The sequence below is a fragment of the Chinchilla lanigera genome, unplaced genomic scaffold, assembly GCF_000276665.1.
Source record: "Chinchilla lanigera isolate Chin_1 unplaced genomic scaffold, ChiLan1.0 scaffold00008, whole genome shotgun sequence".
Classification (NCBI taxonomy): Eukaryota; Metazoa; Chordata; class Mammalia; order Rodentia; family Chinchillidae; genus Chinchilla; species Chinchilla lanigera.
Window position 1 is genome coordinate 23949294 of NW_004955409.1, and position 17264 is coordinate 23966557.

At 39.8% G+C, this 17264-nt stretch overlaps 1 protein-coding gene across 2 annotated transcripts in view; it reads left to right on the forward strand.

Annotated features, from left to right (window-relative positions):
• Positions 1–500: 500 nt before the first annotated feature.
• Positions 501–17264, forward strand: part of Slc25a21 (solute carrier family 25 (mitochondrial oxoadipate carrier), member 21) — a 472151-nt gene continuing 455387 nt past the window's right edge. Inside the window, exon 1 of one of the 2 annotated variants that reach the window (XM_013510365.1) lies at positions 501–3371. In XM_013510365.1, coding sequence (XP_013365819.1) covers positions 3302–3371 — 70 coding nt within the window. In that variant the 5' untranslated portion in view covers positions 501–3301. The remainder of the gene's footprint in view (positions 3372–17264) is intronic. The other variant, XM_005376906.2, reaches the window with a different exon arrangement.

Genomic DNA, 17264 nt, shown 5'->3' on the forward strand with positions numbered 1-17264 from the left:
TCTATGTGGCATATTACAGTTATTAATTTGTTTATGTTGAACCATCCTTGCAACCCTGGGATAAAACCTATTTGTCAAGATGTTTGATGTTTGTAATGATTTGTTGTGGTCTATTTGCCAGGATCTTACTGAGAATTTTTGCATGTGCTCTTTAAAGAGATCTGTAGTTTTCTGCCTAATTGGGTTCAGAGTGATGTAGAGTTATAGATATAACTTTGGGAAAATTCCTTTACTTTCAGTTGCACTTTAGTGTTTGAGGAATATTGATTTGGCAACCCCTTTAAAGATCTTGCAGAACTCAGCAGTGAACCCACCAGATCCTGGCATTTACTTAGTTGTCAGTTTTTTTTCTTTGTATTACTGATACCTTAATTTCATTGCTTGTTATTAGATTGTTCAGAATTTTTATGTCTTCTTGGTTCAGTTTTGGGAATTCACATGAATCTAGGGATCTTCTCATTTCTTCAAGATTTTTTAATGTTTTGGAGTACAATTTTTCAGTAGTTACAATCTTCCAGATTTTGATGGTGTCCATTTCTGACATGTGCAGCAGCTAATCAAATGACCAATACAGAACCTTTATTCCAAAAACACATTGAAGCAACTGTCAGATATTTAAGTTTAGTAGGCATTTAAGATTCCTTAGATTTGTAGTTTTTAGCCATTTTATAAATTAATAAGTTATATAACTTTAACCAAAATCAGCTAAGTAAATAAATAATTAAAAAAATATAAGCTTGATACATCAGAAGTTTTGCTCTATTAGGGCACTGGAACATTATTCAAAAATAATAGAACAATGTGATGAATTGAGTCCCAGGAATCTGAAATTAGTTAAGAATATTCTATCATTGTTTCCCAATGCTAAACTTTACAGCACTCTAGTATGAGCCATGGGTAAATTTAAATGCAGATATAAGATAAATGCCATAATTGGAGTTCTTACCACAGTAGGTATTTAATGAATTGATCCATGCAGATAGTCAAGCTCCAGAATGTTATTTCTATACCTAAGCTCTATCTTCTGCACTTCTCAACTATTCTAGAGGTGCAGCACTGGATTTCAAGTGTTGCTCTATAGGCCTTACTTTTTTTTTAACCCCAAGAAATTTGTTCTAGTCCAGGGAAAGCTTCTTTTTTTTTTTAATTTGGGTCACTAAGAACACAAATTTACATTTGTCTACCCAGGCTAAAACTTTCAGAGGTTAAAGTACTCATGGAAGAGTCAGTAAAATACCTTTAAACTTTAACTGGAAAGTACTGCGTTTCCTGAAATAATGCAGGAAGGAAAAGATTTACTCACATTGCAAAGATGTAGGATCTCCACCATTAGATTATGTGATTGATGAGGGAGGGGTCTTTACTGTTAATATTCTCAGCACTTAGGAAAGTGCTAACAGTAAGCTCTCAGTGAATATGCAGAATTATGGTTGAGTATCAGGAACTAATAGTTGCAACAAATTTTTAAAAAATTACTTATATCTAAATAGGGATTAATTTTGGGCAGCAAATTCAATTATTTTAGGTTTCTATGTGACAGAATGTTTTTTTTTTGGCCTGTGGTTAATATTAGTTCTGTAATTCCACTATTACCAGACAGGATTCTGGAACTCCTGGTGATCATTATCACTACCAGTATCTTTTTGGAAAACTGTTTCTGCCCTGGAAAATGAGGGAAATGTTTTCTAGGAGTGCTGAAATTGTTTCTATGCCTACTATGTAATGGTTTCTCAATATCTGGTGAATAAGTGATTCCATATTGTACTGATGACCTCACATTTAGCTAATGAAAGACTGAAAGATATTACTCAGAGCTTTTATTTCTAATTAGCAAAAATTTCTGACAACTATTTTAGTAAACACTTTCAAACAGAAATTTTACTCAAATATGAAACATTTTCACATATCTCATTTAATCGCAGCAAGTCCCTAATTCTCAGACACTATAACTTTTGCTAGTCATGCATCATCACTATCTCCAACTTTTTATGACTCCAAAAAATAAGTAATAACTTAATAGCTCAGCCAAATGATTTTATTTCGTACATCTGACTGGAAATCAATACATATTAACTGAATTAAATTGCTCATATCCAACAATTTTGACCTTCAAAAATAGGAATTTTAATGGCACAAAATAGTGTTTAGTACTAAATAGTTTTAGAAATAATGCCAATAAGAGTTTCACAGCTTCCTAATTTTTATTTTTATCATCTCCTGCCTGTTAGGGGTGTGGTGGGTACTCTTCCAAAATTTCTCAACCTTGTGTGGCAGATATTTTTCTTGTCTCTCTTACATAGCAAATTGCAATTTGCAGTTGAAACAAAATTGCTACTTTTGTATTGCTAATTATTTTTGTTTTGGCTTCTCAGCAGGGCAAGGGTCGCCCCAGTTTGCCCTAACAGGATAGGACGAGTAATTAAACGTTTTATAAAGAATATACTAGAAGTTTCTTGATGTTCCGTGATTATTTAGGTCAACTCAACATTCATAACATTTAATAGGGAACTGGTTAAAAATACAGGGTTCTGGACCCTAACCCCAGGGATTTTGATTCAACAGGTTGGGGTGGGGCTCATGAATTTTACTAACAAATAAATTAGGTTGGGTACTACACTTTAAGAACCTTTGAACTGGGTAGAGACTTACTTGTAATAAATTTCTTTTTGGAGGTGGGTCTTTGAATAAATAAAACTTAAATTCATGAGGTATGAGATAAATTTCCTTAAATCAAAAGTACTTTCTGGCTAAGTTATCACACTAGCTCGACTATAACTGTAAACTGGATCTGCTCTGACACAGTTGCTACAGCCTACAAGCCCAGGATAAGTAACTGCGAGGAATTTATTCGCCGGCCCCTTTAGTCCCAGTGTTTCGGCCTCTCAGCAGGGCAAGGGTCGCCCCAGTTTGCCCTTGGAGCTCCGGGGAGGGCTCGCGTCACCTGCGTTATCTACGGCAAGGCGTCCAGCGGGACAAACTGCGAGGAGGCTCTAGATAGGGAAGCGAGCGGGCCCCAATCTAGGAGACCGAACGGAACCGCAGAGGCGGCCCGCCCAGCCCTCGCCAGGCCTCTCGCCGGGCTCCGTGTGCGACGTCAGGGCGCCCAGCGGGCGAGAGCGCGCCCCCGAGGCTGCCGCGGCAGGTTCCGACCCGCGGAGGACCTCGCGGCCGGCCCGGGCCTGTCCCGCCGCCCCTCAGAGGGCCCTGCGGCCGGAGGACCGACCCACGCCGCGTCTGCCCGCCAGGAGAGGCAGCGCGGCCGCGCCCTCATCTCGGCCGGTCGGGTCCTCTCGCTTCGAAGATGTCCGCCAAGGCCGACGTCGGTTTGGTGCGCGAGGCTTCGAGGCAGATCGCGGCCGGTGGTTCTGCTGGTAAGGCCGCCCCGTCGCGCCGGAGGCGAATCGCTTTCCTCACCTGGGGCCCCGAAAACGATTCTCGGACGAGTGTCCCAGGCGCGCGTCTGCCGTCCCGCTCCCAGAACCGGAGCGCGGGAGCAAGGGAGGCCGGGAGCGGGCGCCGGGTGCCCCGGGAAAAGTCGCCGCGGCGCCCGCTGAGGCGGCTCTCGGGTTCCTGGCCTTCTGTGTTCCTAGGGGAGGACCAAGTTCCGCCGCGTTAGAGAAGGCTTTTTGGTTTGGTGGCTATTTTACTCGCAAACGATCCCTGTTCCGTCTTTCTTCAGGTTTGCTTCCAGTTGTAGACTCTTTCTTCCAAGTTAGCGCGGCTGTTCATAAAAATCCTGCCTCTCAGCGAAGTATTACGTCAGAACTCTACAGAGCTGCTCATTGCCTACTGTGCTTGCTGGGGGATATATTCACGCAATAAATAGACGTATTAAAATTAAATGCATGTTAGCACATATAAACACCATTGATAGGGGCTCACATTAATTTATGGAGAGTTATGCTGTGGGGAAAAAAAAAATCCAGAAACCAGTTTTGGAAATGGTCACTTAAATGTGACTAGAGAAAGTTTTCATGAAATTATGTATACGAATTTCAAAGATATTTTAAAATATAAATTGTAATTTGAAAATTTAATACCAGGTACTGCGATACATTGTTACATAATTTAAATAACTACCATAATTAGCCTATCACCACGAAACATTTTTATAAGTACAAATATTTTAATAAATTGTATGATGGTAACATCAATAAATCATATTAAGGTAGTGACTAGAAAATGTCTAATGTTTAGTTTTGACTAGTTAAATTAATTTTGAAGCAAATTAGAAATTTTATAGGAAGTTACTACAAGTTATAACTAGTTATTATTATATTATGAATTACTTTCATCTTAGGGATCCAACAATTAGCCGAATAGGTCAGTTACACTCTGGACACTTTCCTAAAGATGATATTTCATCAGTATGACAATTGATTGTTTTGTTTTTTGTTGTTGTTATTGTTGTTGTTCTTTTTTCCGGTACCGGGAACCGAACTCACGACTTTGTGCTTGCCAGGCAGGCGCTTTGCCGCTGAGCTAAATCCCCAGCCCCAGTATGACAATTGAGACATTCAATACTTACAGGTGATTGTTCATTTGCCCTCCATTAATATGATGTCAGGGAATATGATGCCTACTTTTAAAATTTCTTTGCAGTAGTGATGAAGAACTTGCACCAATTTATTCACAAATTTTTGTGAACTTACTCAGTGTTCAGTGCTTGGCTGGCTGTACCTCTCACGTCCCAGTCTCTGACTCTGATCAGACAAAACTCAGCTGGTTCAGACTGAAAGTGAAGCTACTTGGTTAACATCCTAAGCTATGGCCAGGGGCTGGAGATACAGCTCAGCAGCACAGTGCCTGTCTGGCAAGCACAAGGTCCTGAGTTTGAATCCCGGTACCAAAAAAAATACAACTAAGCTATGGGCAATGACACATTAGCATCTGTATATTGGTTTAGATGATCATAATATGTACTAGGCACAGCTACACTCAAAGGATATTAAAAGTGGGTCAAATTCTAACACTGTTTTGTTGGGCAAGTATGTAGCATAGATATAATGTGTGAGTCCATCATATATTCTTGAAATTGTGAGTAATATAAACATGAAATTGGCATATTTATGAAATAAATTTAAACTGGTAGCATAGTTGATATCTATGTACTATGGAGTACCAAGTACAACTATTAATGATACTTTCATCATAATAAAAAAAGAGTCATATTTTCTTTTACTTGGTTGAAAGCATTTTACAAACTTTTATATTTATTACAAGTGTAATAAATGCATATTATTCCCATCACATATACTAAATCAAGGACCATTGAAGAAATCAATACACAGAAGAGGTAGAGTTTTGATAAAAAGAATACATTTGAATTTCTGGTGCTGGAGTTTCGGTTAGTATCATTTTTAAGTATGTATTATGTGGTCTTTTGGTTTTAAAGGTCAAAAGTATTCTAAGGAATGTTCTCTTAATAGAAAAATAAACTGGGGAGAAATACCAGAGTTTCCTATAGAATTTGAGGTCTGGGATGCATTCCTGTGACAAACTGGGATCGGGGACTGGAGCACCGAGGAGGGGCTCAGGAAGTGAATTCTTTCCATCTCTTATTTCTTGTTTTCATCAAATGGTCAAACATCCCTGAAATATAAGGTTGATGGCTACTACTGTTAGGATGGGGTGCCACATTTCCAAATGTGGAATCCCAGGATTCCTAGTGCCACAGGCAATACTGAAGAGGCTAAATGATAGCTGATGAGTGCTGAGCACAACAGCGCAGGAGTTTTATAGACTTATACTGAAACTTGAGGCTGTAACCTAAGCGGGAGTGAGGTGGAAAGTCTCGTGCTTAACTGAAACTGAGGCAATGGGTGAAAACCAGTTCTGTGGCAGTCTTCCACTAAATGGAGGGAGGGACTGCTTCTCAGCAGCTCATCGAGTAGCTTATCTCCCCTTTTACTGGGAGAAATCACAGGACAGTGTACCAAGACTCAGGGCACACTGTGGTTGAACCTTGCTTAGCCTGGCTTACATGGAGTACATGGTTGTCAGGTGCCAACCTAACAGTTGGAGCTATTTCCTGATGTGCACCAAGCAGTCTTGTCACAGTTAACTGCTGTTTACGGTCTTCAATCCATGTGGTGGAAACTGGTCCCATAAAGCTTCTGAGGACACGTGCTCTCAACTTTGTTTCCTTGAAGGGTGTGAGAGTAACACTTGTTTTTTTCTTTTTTTTTCAGTTTTGGGCCCAAATCCTACAGATAGACTCAGAATAATCCAGCATTGGCAGGGGTCCCATCTCTACACCAATCAAGTGTAGCCAGTCTTCGTGTGGGTGGGGGCCAGGATCTCAAGGGAGAACTAGAGAAACTAGCTATATCTTGAGAGGGGCAGTAGATATCTTCTACAACAATATACAGATATCTCATATTACAAGACCATTTCATTCAAAAGACTAAACAGATCAATGCCTGACAGGTGGTTGGACAATACACATAAAGTTGAGCCCTGAGTTTGCAGTTGTAGCTGTTATATGTAGATTTGCTACAGTGACAGTTTTGTCTTACATGAGGAAAAAGGTCATGAAAAGTTAGTGTGTACTGGATTTTTGTAGAATTGGCCATGTTCTTAGCCTTTCAGTTCCATTCAATTGGTCATTCTCCCCCAAATCCCCCTTTGGCCACTAAAGCCTTTCAAGCTTCCTCATGAGGCCACCCTTAACTCCTGTCCACATTGAATTCTCTTCCATCACAGAAACTGTTGAGCCCTTTTCTCGCCTCCCAAAATCATACTCGTGTCCCTCCATGTCTGCCAGTCTCACTCAGCATGCTTCCTAGAGATCATTCTCTTATCTGTACCACATACTGTGCTGGCAGGACACTGACTTACCTTCTCAAATCCGTAGGCTGCTATATCTTCCTTTAGAATGCCACACTGTGGACTGCTATCTTGGAGGCACATCCCTGCCACAACTTTATTAATTACTTTGTTTTACTTTGTGTATCTCAAAGTTCACTGAAGTTCATTGCTTTCATTGGAATTATTTGTTTTAGTCTGTGATTTCAGTTTCAAGTAATAGCTTAAGATTCAGGTGAGTCGTAGTATCCAGTGGTGAGAGTTTTAGGAAGCTTAGCAAGGCCCAATACTCCTGGTGATATAGAGGCAAAGATGAGAAGAGGTCATTCTTCATACTCAAAGTGTGGTCCCTGGATGAGACAATAAGGAGCACCTGGAAGTGTGTTCAAAATGTAGGATCTCAGGCCTCATTTCTTCTTCATCTACTACATCAGAATCTTCATTTTAGAAAGAGTGCAGGTCCTTGGTTTGTACTTTAAGGTTTTAGAAGCAGTGTTAGAAGACTTTTGAGCAAACAGATTTCCGACAGTGGGAAGATCTAAGCCAGATTACAAGGAGTTGCAAATAAAATCTTTTGACCTTTATTGCTGATCACACAGGTAAGAATGAATTCTGTACTCATTATGTGCCCTCGATTTACACTTTTGCCCTTGTTCTACACATTCCATTTGGCTTCTGATAAATAAGTCTACTTACCTTTTTTATGTGTGTGTAGTACTAGAGTTTGAAATCAGGCCCCTCATACTGAACTGAGTCCTCTGCCCTTTTTTATTTTGACCAGGCTGGGTTCAAACTTGTGATCCTTCTGCCTCAGTCTCCTAGAATGCTGGGATTATAGGTGTGCACATCACTCTTGAACTTGCTTTATCTTTTTACCTTTATTCCCAGTATCTGGAATGTCTTCTCTTTATTATGTCTTCTTATTGAAATTCTACACATTTCCCAAGGCCCAACTTGAAAAATATTCTCTGGATAAATATTTCCCAGATGGCTCCACAGCTCTGCCCACCTTTACCTTTCTCATTACCACATGAATGATACAAATAATAAAACTAGCTAATATCTATTGAAATCCATATTAAATACCAGAACCAGTTTAAGCTTTACATGTATTAACATTTTTAATCCTTCCTCCAGCTTCATATGTAAGCACTGTTTTATACATGAAGAACTGATACATAGAGAAGTACTTAACACATTCATGGTTTCCCAAGCATGCAACAATTTTTAGAGCTGGGTGTGGTGGCTCATGCCTGTAATCCCAGTAGTTGGAAGGCTGAGGCAGGAAGATCATTGGGAGTTCAAGATGAGCCTGAGCTACAAAAGTGAGCTCAAGGCCAGTCTGAACTGCATAATGAGACCCTGTCTCAAAAACACAAAAAAAAAACAAACACACACACAAACAAAAAAACCCCCAGGTTTTATAGGAGGTTGATTTTAGGAGAGGGACTAAGAATATTATTCCCATTATTAGACATATTTGGAAGTTGGTGAGATCAACTTTATTACGTCTTATTCTCTCTGTAGATTTTTTTAACTTACAGTCTTTTTATTTACAAACACAATCCTTAGAGTCTTTTTATTAAATAATATTGTGCTTATCTGCATGAGTACAATATTAACTTTTGGCCAAAAAAAATTTAGTTCTTGTAGTGCTTTATTCATGCGGTGCCTCTCTGTGCAGTTTGGCAGATTAGGAACTGCAAAATGGCTCTGGCCACAGGAGCAAGTAAGTAGTAACTGAAATCTAACCCATTCTCTGTAATGGGGGCTTCTCAAAGCAGAGATGTGTTGGCCTCTGGGAAGTTTTTTGTTGTTCTTGTTCTTGTTTTGTTTTGTTTTTACTGTTGCTGTCAAAGATAATTGAACGACTAAACAACAAACTTGACAGCAACACTGACAGAATTTCCCCGAACTTGGCTTCAATACCGCTCTGGGACCCACATCCTTACCCTCTCTGCTCAGGAGGAGGGCTCCAGTAGCTACCCTGTCGTGCGTGTGGTCATCTCTTACATGGAGTCAGGAGCACAGATCTGTTTCAGACCCCGCTATTCTCCCTAATGACCAGTTTGGGTTCTTCCGTGTGTCCCCAAAGCCCATGAATTGTTCTTATTTCTCTAGTCATGTGAGAGCCTTACAGGCTCAGTTGGTCATTTACCCCAAACTCTGATGGCTCCCAGGGTGTGAGACCAAGTCTCCTTGGTCCTCCTGGAGTCTCTCCTCTCACCGTACCTTGCTGAGCTTCCTGATGAGGTCACATCCAGTCTGTGTACACACTGAATCTCTTCCACAGTGTCAGTCTTTGGGCCCTTCTACTCCCAGAATCTTACCCCTCCAAGTCAGCCAGTCCCACTTGGAAGATACCTACAGCTTCCCCCTCTGCATGTCTGATTTACTTGATCACTGTGCCGCCAGGACACTGCCTTATTCCCTGTGGGGACGTTGGTCAGGGTTATGTATCAAATGGATATAAAGGTAAGGGACTTTTGGAGCCACATGCCACAAACCTTCTGGAATGCATGGTTAGAGAGTAAAAGAGCCTGCAGGGGCACAAGTCCAAGTAGGATCAAATACACAGACTTAAGGAATGAATGTTCTGGCCCCCATCTCTGCTACTCTGATTTATTACTTAGATTGGCCCTAAGGTGAGTCGTGGAGCAGACCACCCTGACCTTATCTCGTCCTTCCTCTGTCCCCTACATGAATTCCTACACAGATGTCATCCTTCCTTTGTCCTTTACCCTTGCTTCCTGCTTTTAATAAATAGCCATTGAGGCTTCAGTTCAAGCTGTCCTTATCAGACTTTTTCATGCTGAAGAGTCTTGGTTACTGGCAGCCCCTCTTGGCCTTCTTGGAGTGTGAATAGAACATTGACTCCAAGTAATCTTTGAGTAATCTTTCATGCTTTGCACTGTGTCACGGTCATGAACTGTGACAATTATCCAAAATTTCCAGGCTGCAGTTAGCTCTTTTCGGGCTCCACCTCAGTCCCTGTACCCTGTAGGTAGGAACTGCATTGCATCTTCATCAATTACTGTGTTCTACTTTGTACATGTTCTGGGAATCCATTGTTTTAGAAAATATATTCTGGAAACAAGTTTTCCAAAGTGGTATAAACACAGTTTGAGTACTTCCTGCAGTGCAGTCTCCCTAATCACCTTCAAAGAGTCAAATGAGAATGGGAGGATGGACGTTCCTGTGGAAGGAAAGCCTGGAATTCATGGATGGGCTTCTGAGACATTATTTGAGAACATACACAAATTGTGGCATTTTTGATGGGGAAAGAGTAAAAAGTTTTCAACACTACCACCACCACCAACAGCAGGGTTTAGAAAAAGCTGTAGAATAATTGCAAATCTTTATTTTAAAAACTCTTGATCTACATTTTTATAGGATTTCTACCTTTTCCTACTCTAACATAGTTGTTAAAATATACTTGAAAGAAATGCCTTAATAGTCAGTAAGTCTACTAGAGGTCCTCTGGATTTTAATTTGTAAGAGGTAGTAAAAGTCTGATGCACTAGGGGGTAATCAAGGTTAAATTTTGATCAAGGAAAATTCTTTTGCAGAATGGGTGCAAAGGGGACACACATGTGATTTGGGTAAATGGCACCTTTGGAATTCTGGATTTGGGAAACTGTAATTGTTTGATAATAAATAGCAGGTTGTAGTGAAACAGGTGAGCCTTTATGACACATCAAAGAGAAGCTGGAACCCATTATCTGGGTAATTAAGGAGGAAAAAAATCGCCCTTATTTCAACCACATAGGAGGAAGCAACTCTATTGCTCAAATTAATTATGAAATACCTTTAAGGAATGTGCTTTAATTAAAATTTAGTCTAGTGTCTCTCCTTAAGAAAACTTATTCCTCAGAAAAAAGAATGTAAGAACAAATATGAATTGCATAACCACATTTCAAAAGATTTCTTATTTTACCCTTCTTCCCTGAAAGATCTTTTAGCAGCACTTAGTATGTCAGTACATGATCCAGTTGGCATAAAACATAAAACCACTTTCCCAGTGTATTAGGAACACATTGTTAAAGCAGCCCTTTCTCACCCCTCCCCCAGGATTAGAATGGGGTGTTTCAGAGCACAGCCTGGTAGGGGCTGAGAAATGTTTGTGACTGCATTAATGAGGATATATCTGAAGCTAAACCTGGAATATTCTATCTTAGGATTCTACTCTGAAAATATAGAAGTGTGCAGAACTTCTAAGCACTGGACAATTGATACTTGCAACAATACTTTAAACAATACCTCATTGCAACCATTCAGTAAATGATGTGAAAAAAATACTTGCAGGTCTAAAATCTCTGCCATCCACCTCATGATATATTTGTATTTATATGTTGTATTTCATTGCAGGAACCCACACTGGAAAAAAAATGAACAGATAATTTTCAGACATCTTGAAGACCTAATAGGTGGTATATTTAGAGTGACAGCAAATGAAAGAAACTAGGTTAAGGGATTTTTCATAATTGTACTAGATTTCAACTGAATTTTTTTTTTTTGGTCCTCTTCCCCCAAACCTGGCCCTAAACTTGCAATCCTCCTGTTTCAGCCTCCCAAGTAGCTGGGATTACAGATATGTGCCACTGCGCACAGCGTAAGCTGATTTTTCTTAACAATTTCCTTTACCTTTTGTTTTCTCTTTTTTTTTTTTTTTTTTCCTCCGGTACCGGGAACCGAACTCACGACCTTGCGCTTGCCAGGCAAGCGCTTTTGCCGCTGAGCTAAATCCCCAGCCCCCACCTTTTGTTTTCATTCTTGCATTTTTATTATACCTACATTGACATTTTGCATTTCATTGGCAGACTTAAATTGTAGTTGTCAATTATTTCCACATTTTGATGTGATCATGCTTTATATACACTGTAATAATTTTATTAGATCTGTATATATTTTGATTGTTATTGGTAGGCCTTGTATTAATTTGCTAGGGCTGCCAGAACAAAGTCTCACAACCTGGGTAGCTTATTTAACAGAAATTTATAGTTTAACAGTTCTGGGAGCTGGAAGTCCAGAACCAAGGTGTTGTGAAAGTGAGCTCCTTCTGGAGGTGCTGAAGGAGAACCTGTACTCTGCATTTTTTAGCTTTTGGCATTTGCCAATAATTCTTGGTATTTCTTGGCTTGTAGATAAGTCACTCTAGTGTCTGCATCCATCAGCATGTAGTGTTATCTTACTATCTCTGTTCATGTTCAGACTTCCCTTTTCTTGTGAGGACATCAGTCACTGAATTAAGGCCCACTCTAATCCCCTGTGACCTTATCTTAACCTGATCATATCTGCAAAGACCATGTTTCCAAGCAAGGTCATATTCACAGGTACCAGACGTTAGAACTTGAACATATCTTTTTTGGAGACACAGTTCGACTGCCAACAGACATTCAGTTATACCTTTCTCCTTATATTGTGTTTCTCAAAAATGCATTCCATATCTCCAGCTATGGTCTCATGTTCCTTTTTCTTTTCATTGCCAATCTTCCTGGAACGATCTTGCTCAAACTTCAACCTACAATCCTTGGCAGGTATGTCTTCACCTTTTTTGCTGAAACTTACCATATTTTTCATTCCTACTTATATCAAATATTTGAAGAATTTCACACCTCTTAACGAATTTTCTGCTTTGAAATTGTCCCTGCAGTTGACTTTCAGTGCTCTTTTTAAAAGTCTAACCACTTCTTTATTGGTTTCTTTTTTCTTTCCCTAGAAATTTATATTCTATTGACTTTCATGTTCTCTGCTTCTCATACTTTGTTATCCCCTTAAAAAGACTGCTCACCATCTGGCTTCAGTGTTATTTATTTGTAAGTGACTATATCTATATCTATCCTGTATCTATATCTCTAACTTCATTATCCTCTGTACACTTGCCTTTCTAATGTATACTTATAAATGATTTTTAAGGAGGTTTCAGAGGTACATTTTGAAACACAAACATCATACCTTCATATACCATTTTCCATTTATGCATTGTTGTACTTATCCCTATTTTTGGCTTAGTTTATATTTTTCTTTTATCATCTGAGGAAGTTATAAATGAACTTCGTTGTTTGGGTTGGATAGATGTTAATTATTATAGCCAATAAGTATGGTAAGATAATTAAGAACTGATAAGGTAGATCTTATCTTTTGGACTGCAAACACTTACTGAATGCTTACCATGTGCAAAGCACTTTGCTTAAATCTTCTATGCCACTTTGTAATTTCTTGAAGATGAGGAAAGGAGATTAATGCTCAGAGAGATTAATTTGCAAGGCTAGTGACAGAGCAAGGGTCTCAAACTCTGCTGTCTTTGCTTTTGCTTTCAAAACCTGAGCTTTCAGCTACTACTCCACCTTACCTCTTAGTGTGCAGTGAGGGAAATCAGGTAAGCAGTCCCATCCAGAATATGTGATTCATAGAACTTTCCTCTCTGGTTGGGTTAAATATCCAGGACTTATTTGAGAGCTCAGATAGATGAACAGAGCCTGCCCTTGGTGTGATAGGCCCTATCTTGTTTTTAAAGGGTCTTTTTTTTTCTATCTATAAAGTTTGCTGCTGCTTTTATTCTTTTATTTTTGTTATATTAATTGTTGAAATCTCAGCCATAGCTCAAGTATGACATTTTCCTTTGTACCCCACAGGGGGCTCTGTCAGCATCAGTGGGGCCACCTCTTTTCTCCCATCTGCCAGTGCAGTTGATTAGGAGCAAGCAGCCCCCCTCTCTCCCATATATGGTTAACTGACCCCTGACAAAACGAGTTAAGACACGAGAGTACATCACTGGTGTGTGTGTCATCCAGAGAGGAAAGGAGTGGCTTGTCTGAAAAAGGAGGGAATTTTGAATTGCATGAAATGGGTTTGTCTTGAAGCTTTTCCTTTGAATAAGTCTGGTCTATTTAGGTTAGACACAGGAGTGGATTTCATTTACTGTCTTTAAAAACTAGAATGGATTAGTCTCTGTAGGGAAAAGTTATGCCTTTCTTCTCTTTGGAGAAAGAAGAATGAAATCATATATTTTTCAGTAGAATTGGATGATACCTAAAATGGAATTGCAGCCAAAAAGGAATCTTATAAAATAGTGTGTTTGTCTGTGTGTGTGTGTGTGTGTGTGTGTGCATGTGTGTGTAGGGGGACTAATATTCTATCTCTTGTAAAGTAACCAATATTTTTGAATCATTAAATCAAAGTGATTATGGGAAACATTGATTTTTGCATCTTTTTCTTGAGGTAGCTGTTTTTGTTATTACTGTTTTGTAGAAGGGTCATAGAGACAGGTTAAAACACTTTGATATAAATTGCAGGATCTTCTTCAGAGATTTGGGAATGAACAGGGTTATACTGGCACTTCCTTTTAAGGCAGTACATTTGATTGGCCAGTGTATGTGTCAGAGTGGGCATTAAGCGAATGTAAGATCACCAGTCTATGCTTGTGTGAACCTATAGATGGCAGTGTCTTCCTATAATTTTGGTGATTTGCTTTAAAAAAAGGAAAATGAAAGATAAAGTTTCTTGCAGTTAGAGGTAGATCTAGGGGTGTATAACTTCAGATTAGACCCCATTATTGCAAAGCATTTGAAACAGATACCTTCATGTGTCTTGAACACATAGATCATAGAAGACTCTATACTTTAAAAATATAGGGGATTATACTTTGGAGATTTTTTTTATTTCATTATGATTCTCAGCTTTGCATGGAAAAATAGATGCATATATGTGGTTAAGAGAAAGAAACAGAAGAAACTTTGCTGTCACAATATTTATTTTCTCTATGGTGGTTTTGCCTTGGAATTTAGAGTGAAGAGTCTTGGGTCATACATGAATTATTTATACAATTCATATTGATTGTGTAATGATCAGATACATTGTGTCAACTTGAAACTTGAGAAATTTAGAAGCTTAACAAGTGACTCAGAAGGGGGTCAGGGTCCTTACATTGTAAACATCTTGAACTTGTGGAAGAGGAGGGTACAAAGATGGTATGAGTGGATACCCTGAATACACTATAAAGGAGAAAAAGAGGCTTGCTCTCCCCTTTTTTGCTCTTGCTGCTTTTGCTGTCTTCTGCCACCTCGAACTGTTTCCCCTCTACCAGGCCACCCTGTCTTGCAGCCAGCTGATTACAGACTGAAATCCCCACAAACTGTGAGCTAAGTAAACTTTTCCTTCCTTAATTTTGGATGTCAGGTATTTTTTCTCAGCAATGAGAAAAAAGTAATTAAAACAGAATTTGGTATCAGGAGTTGGGTTATTGCTGTTACTATACCTGACCATGTGGTTCAAGAGCCTTTGGGAATAGCTTGTGGGAAGAGTTTGGAAACATTTGGAGATGTCTCTTGAAAGGATAGTGCTGTAACGCCTTAGGCTGTTCCGCATACGAGATTCTGGTCAGAACTCAGAATACTAGAGGGCTGATAGAAATTCTGGTGGTAAAGACAAGGCTTGGGAGGTTTCTGCTGGGAAGAAGGACTGCATTAGTTGTTGGACTCCAGAAGATGTATGTTATGACTTGGCAGAATGTCTATATTTTGCTCATGTCCAGAGACTGCCTGAGACTAACACTAAGGGTGGCAGACTAATTAATCTTATAGAACAAATTTCAAGACAGTCAAATGTTGAGGCTATTGGGGGCTTTTAGTCGAATCTGTGTTGAAAATATATAGCAAAGAGCCCAGAAAGATGATTTAAAATGTTGTGAATTTGCCCAGAAAGGAAACTCCTGTAAGGCTGTGGACTATAAATATAGAGCTTAGGAGATCTGGATTGCTGAGAAGGAACAGAATAAAAAACATGGCCAGAGTGCATCACAAAAAGCAGCAAGTATCCACTGTCTGCATCTGCACAACTGTAAACATGGAAGACTTTGCTTTGAGGAGAAAGCCACAGGCACTATGTTCCAGAATGGTGGCAGTCACATCATGTTCCAGGAATGGCAGAGGCACAGAGAATTTGTTCCTCAGAATTGGATTCAGAGTGCCCAGCAATCCAGATACTCAACCCCTGCAGCCCAGAGAGTGAGAAATCTGGCTACTATTCTAGGTGGCAGCAGACCTTGGCAGCATCCACATGCCCCTGGTTTTAAGCACATGCAGAGTACAATAGTTGTGGGGTTAAGAAGGCTTCCACCCCTATTTTAGAAGGGCTGGGAGACCAGGCAGTGCCCTTGAGAGGGCAGTGTGTTAAGCTATGAGTCTGAAGCCAGAGTTGCAGTGGAGACCCCAGAAGTTTGGAAAATCCAGGAACATCGATCATGTGAAGAAACCTGCAAGGATGGAGCCCAAAAGAGAAGCCATGAGAGCTGCAACCACCAGAAGTACCATAGGGGCGGATCCATCCATACCCTTTGGAGCTCACAATGTGCCACAGATTGCCTGGGATGCTGCATGTGAAACTATAGGACTTAATGTTTGCCTTGCTGTATTTTGAACTTGCTTTGCTCCCAATCCCTTTTATTCCCCTGTTTGTAACGTTGGAATGAAAATGTGTATCTTGTGCCACTGAATGGTGGAAGTCTTTAACTTTTCATTTGTACAGGGGCTTGCAGCTAAGAGTTTTCCTTACCTCTGGGAGGAGACTTGGGACTTGGCCTATTCTGCAGTGCTGAAGCTGTTAGGACTGTGGCAACTCTTAGAGATGGGTTAAATGCCTTTTGCATAAAAGGATGTGTATGAGTCTTTGGGGGGGACATGGGTGGAATGTATGGCTCTAATGTAATATAATGTTCATAGACTTAATATTGGTTTTTAAGGGTTGTTAAGCCTGCATTAAAGTGTTCAAATTGTGAAAGAATACGCATGTCTTTGTACCTGGAAATGGTTTAAAGAAGGTGTCTATTGATAAATTGATGGGGTGGATTGTAATGGTTGATACATTGTGTCAGCTTGAGAATTGAGAAGGTTAGAAGCTCAACAAGTGACTCAGCAGGAGGCCAGGGTCTTCACTAGTCCTCACACACTTGCACAGAGATGGTGTGGGCAGACAGCCTGTATACAGTATAAGGGAGGGAAAGAGGCTTGCCCATCCCCCTTTTTTGCTCTTGCTGCTTTTGCTGTCTTCCACTGACAGAAACTGTTGCCCCGGTGCCAAGCCATCCTGCCTTGGAGCCAGCTGATTGAGGACTGAAACCTCGACAAGCTGTGAGCTAAATAAACCATTCCTCCTTTAACTTTGGGTGTCAGCAACAAGAGAAAAGTAACTAAGACAGATGGCTTTTAGACTTTAGAGATTATCTGAAGCTCCTAGATTCCATTATTTGATTTTTTAAAATTCTTAGGGCCAGAGTATGTATTATTGCAATGATAAATGATAAACTTCTCTGAGCAGGTGCTATGGTGCCAAATACAGTACTTTTTATTTACATATCCGAGGCAACTACTCAAAAATGCAACTTCTCTTTAAGAAAGTGGAGAGGTGTATGAATAATATATTTTACTTAAATGTAAGTTCAAAACAGGAATTTTTTCTCT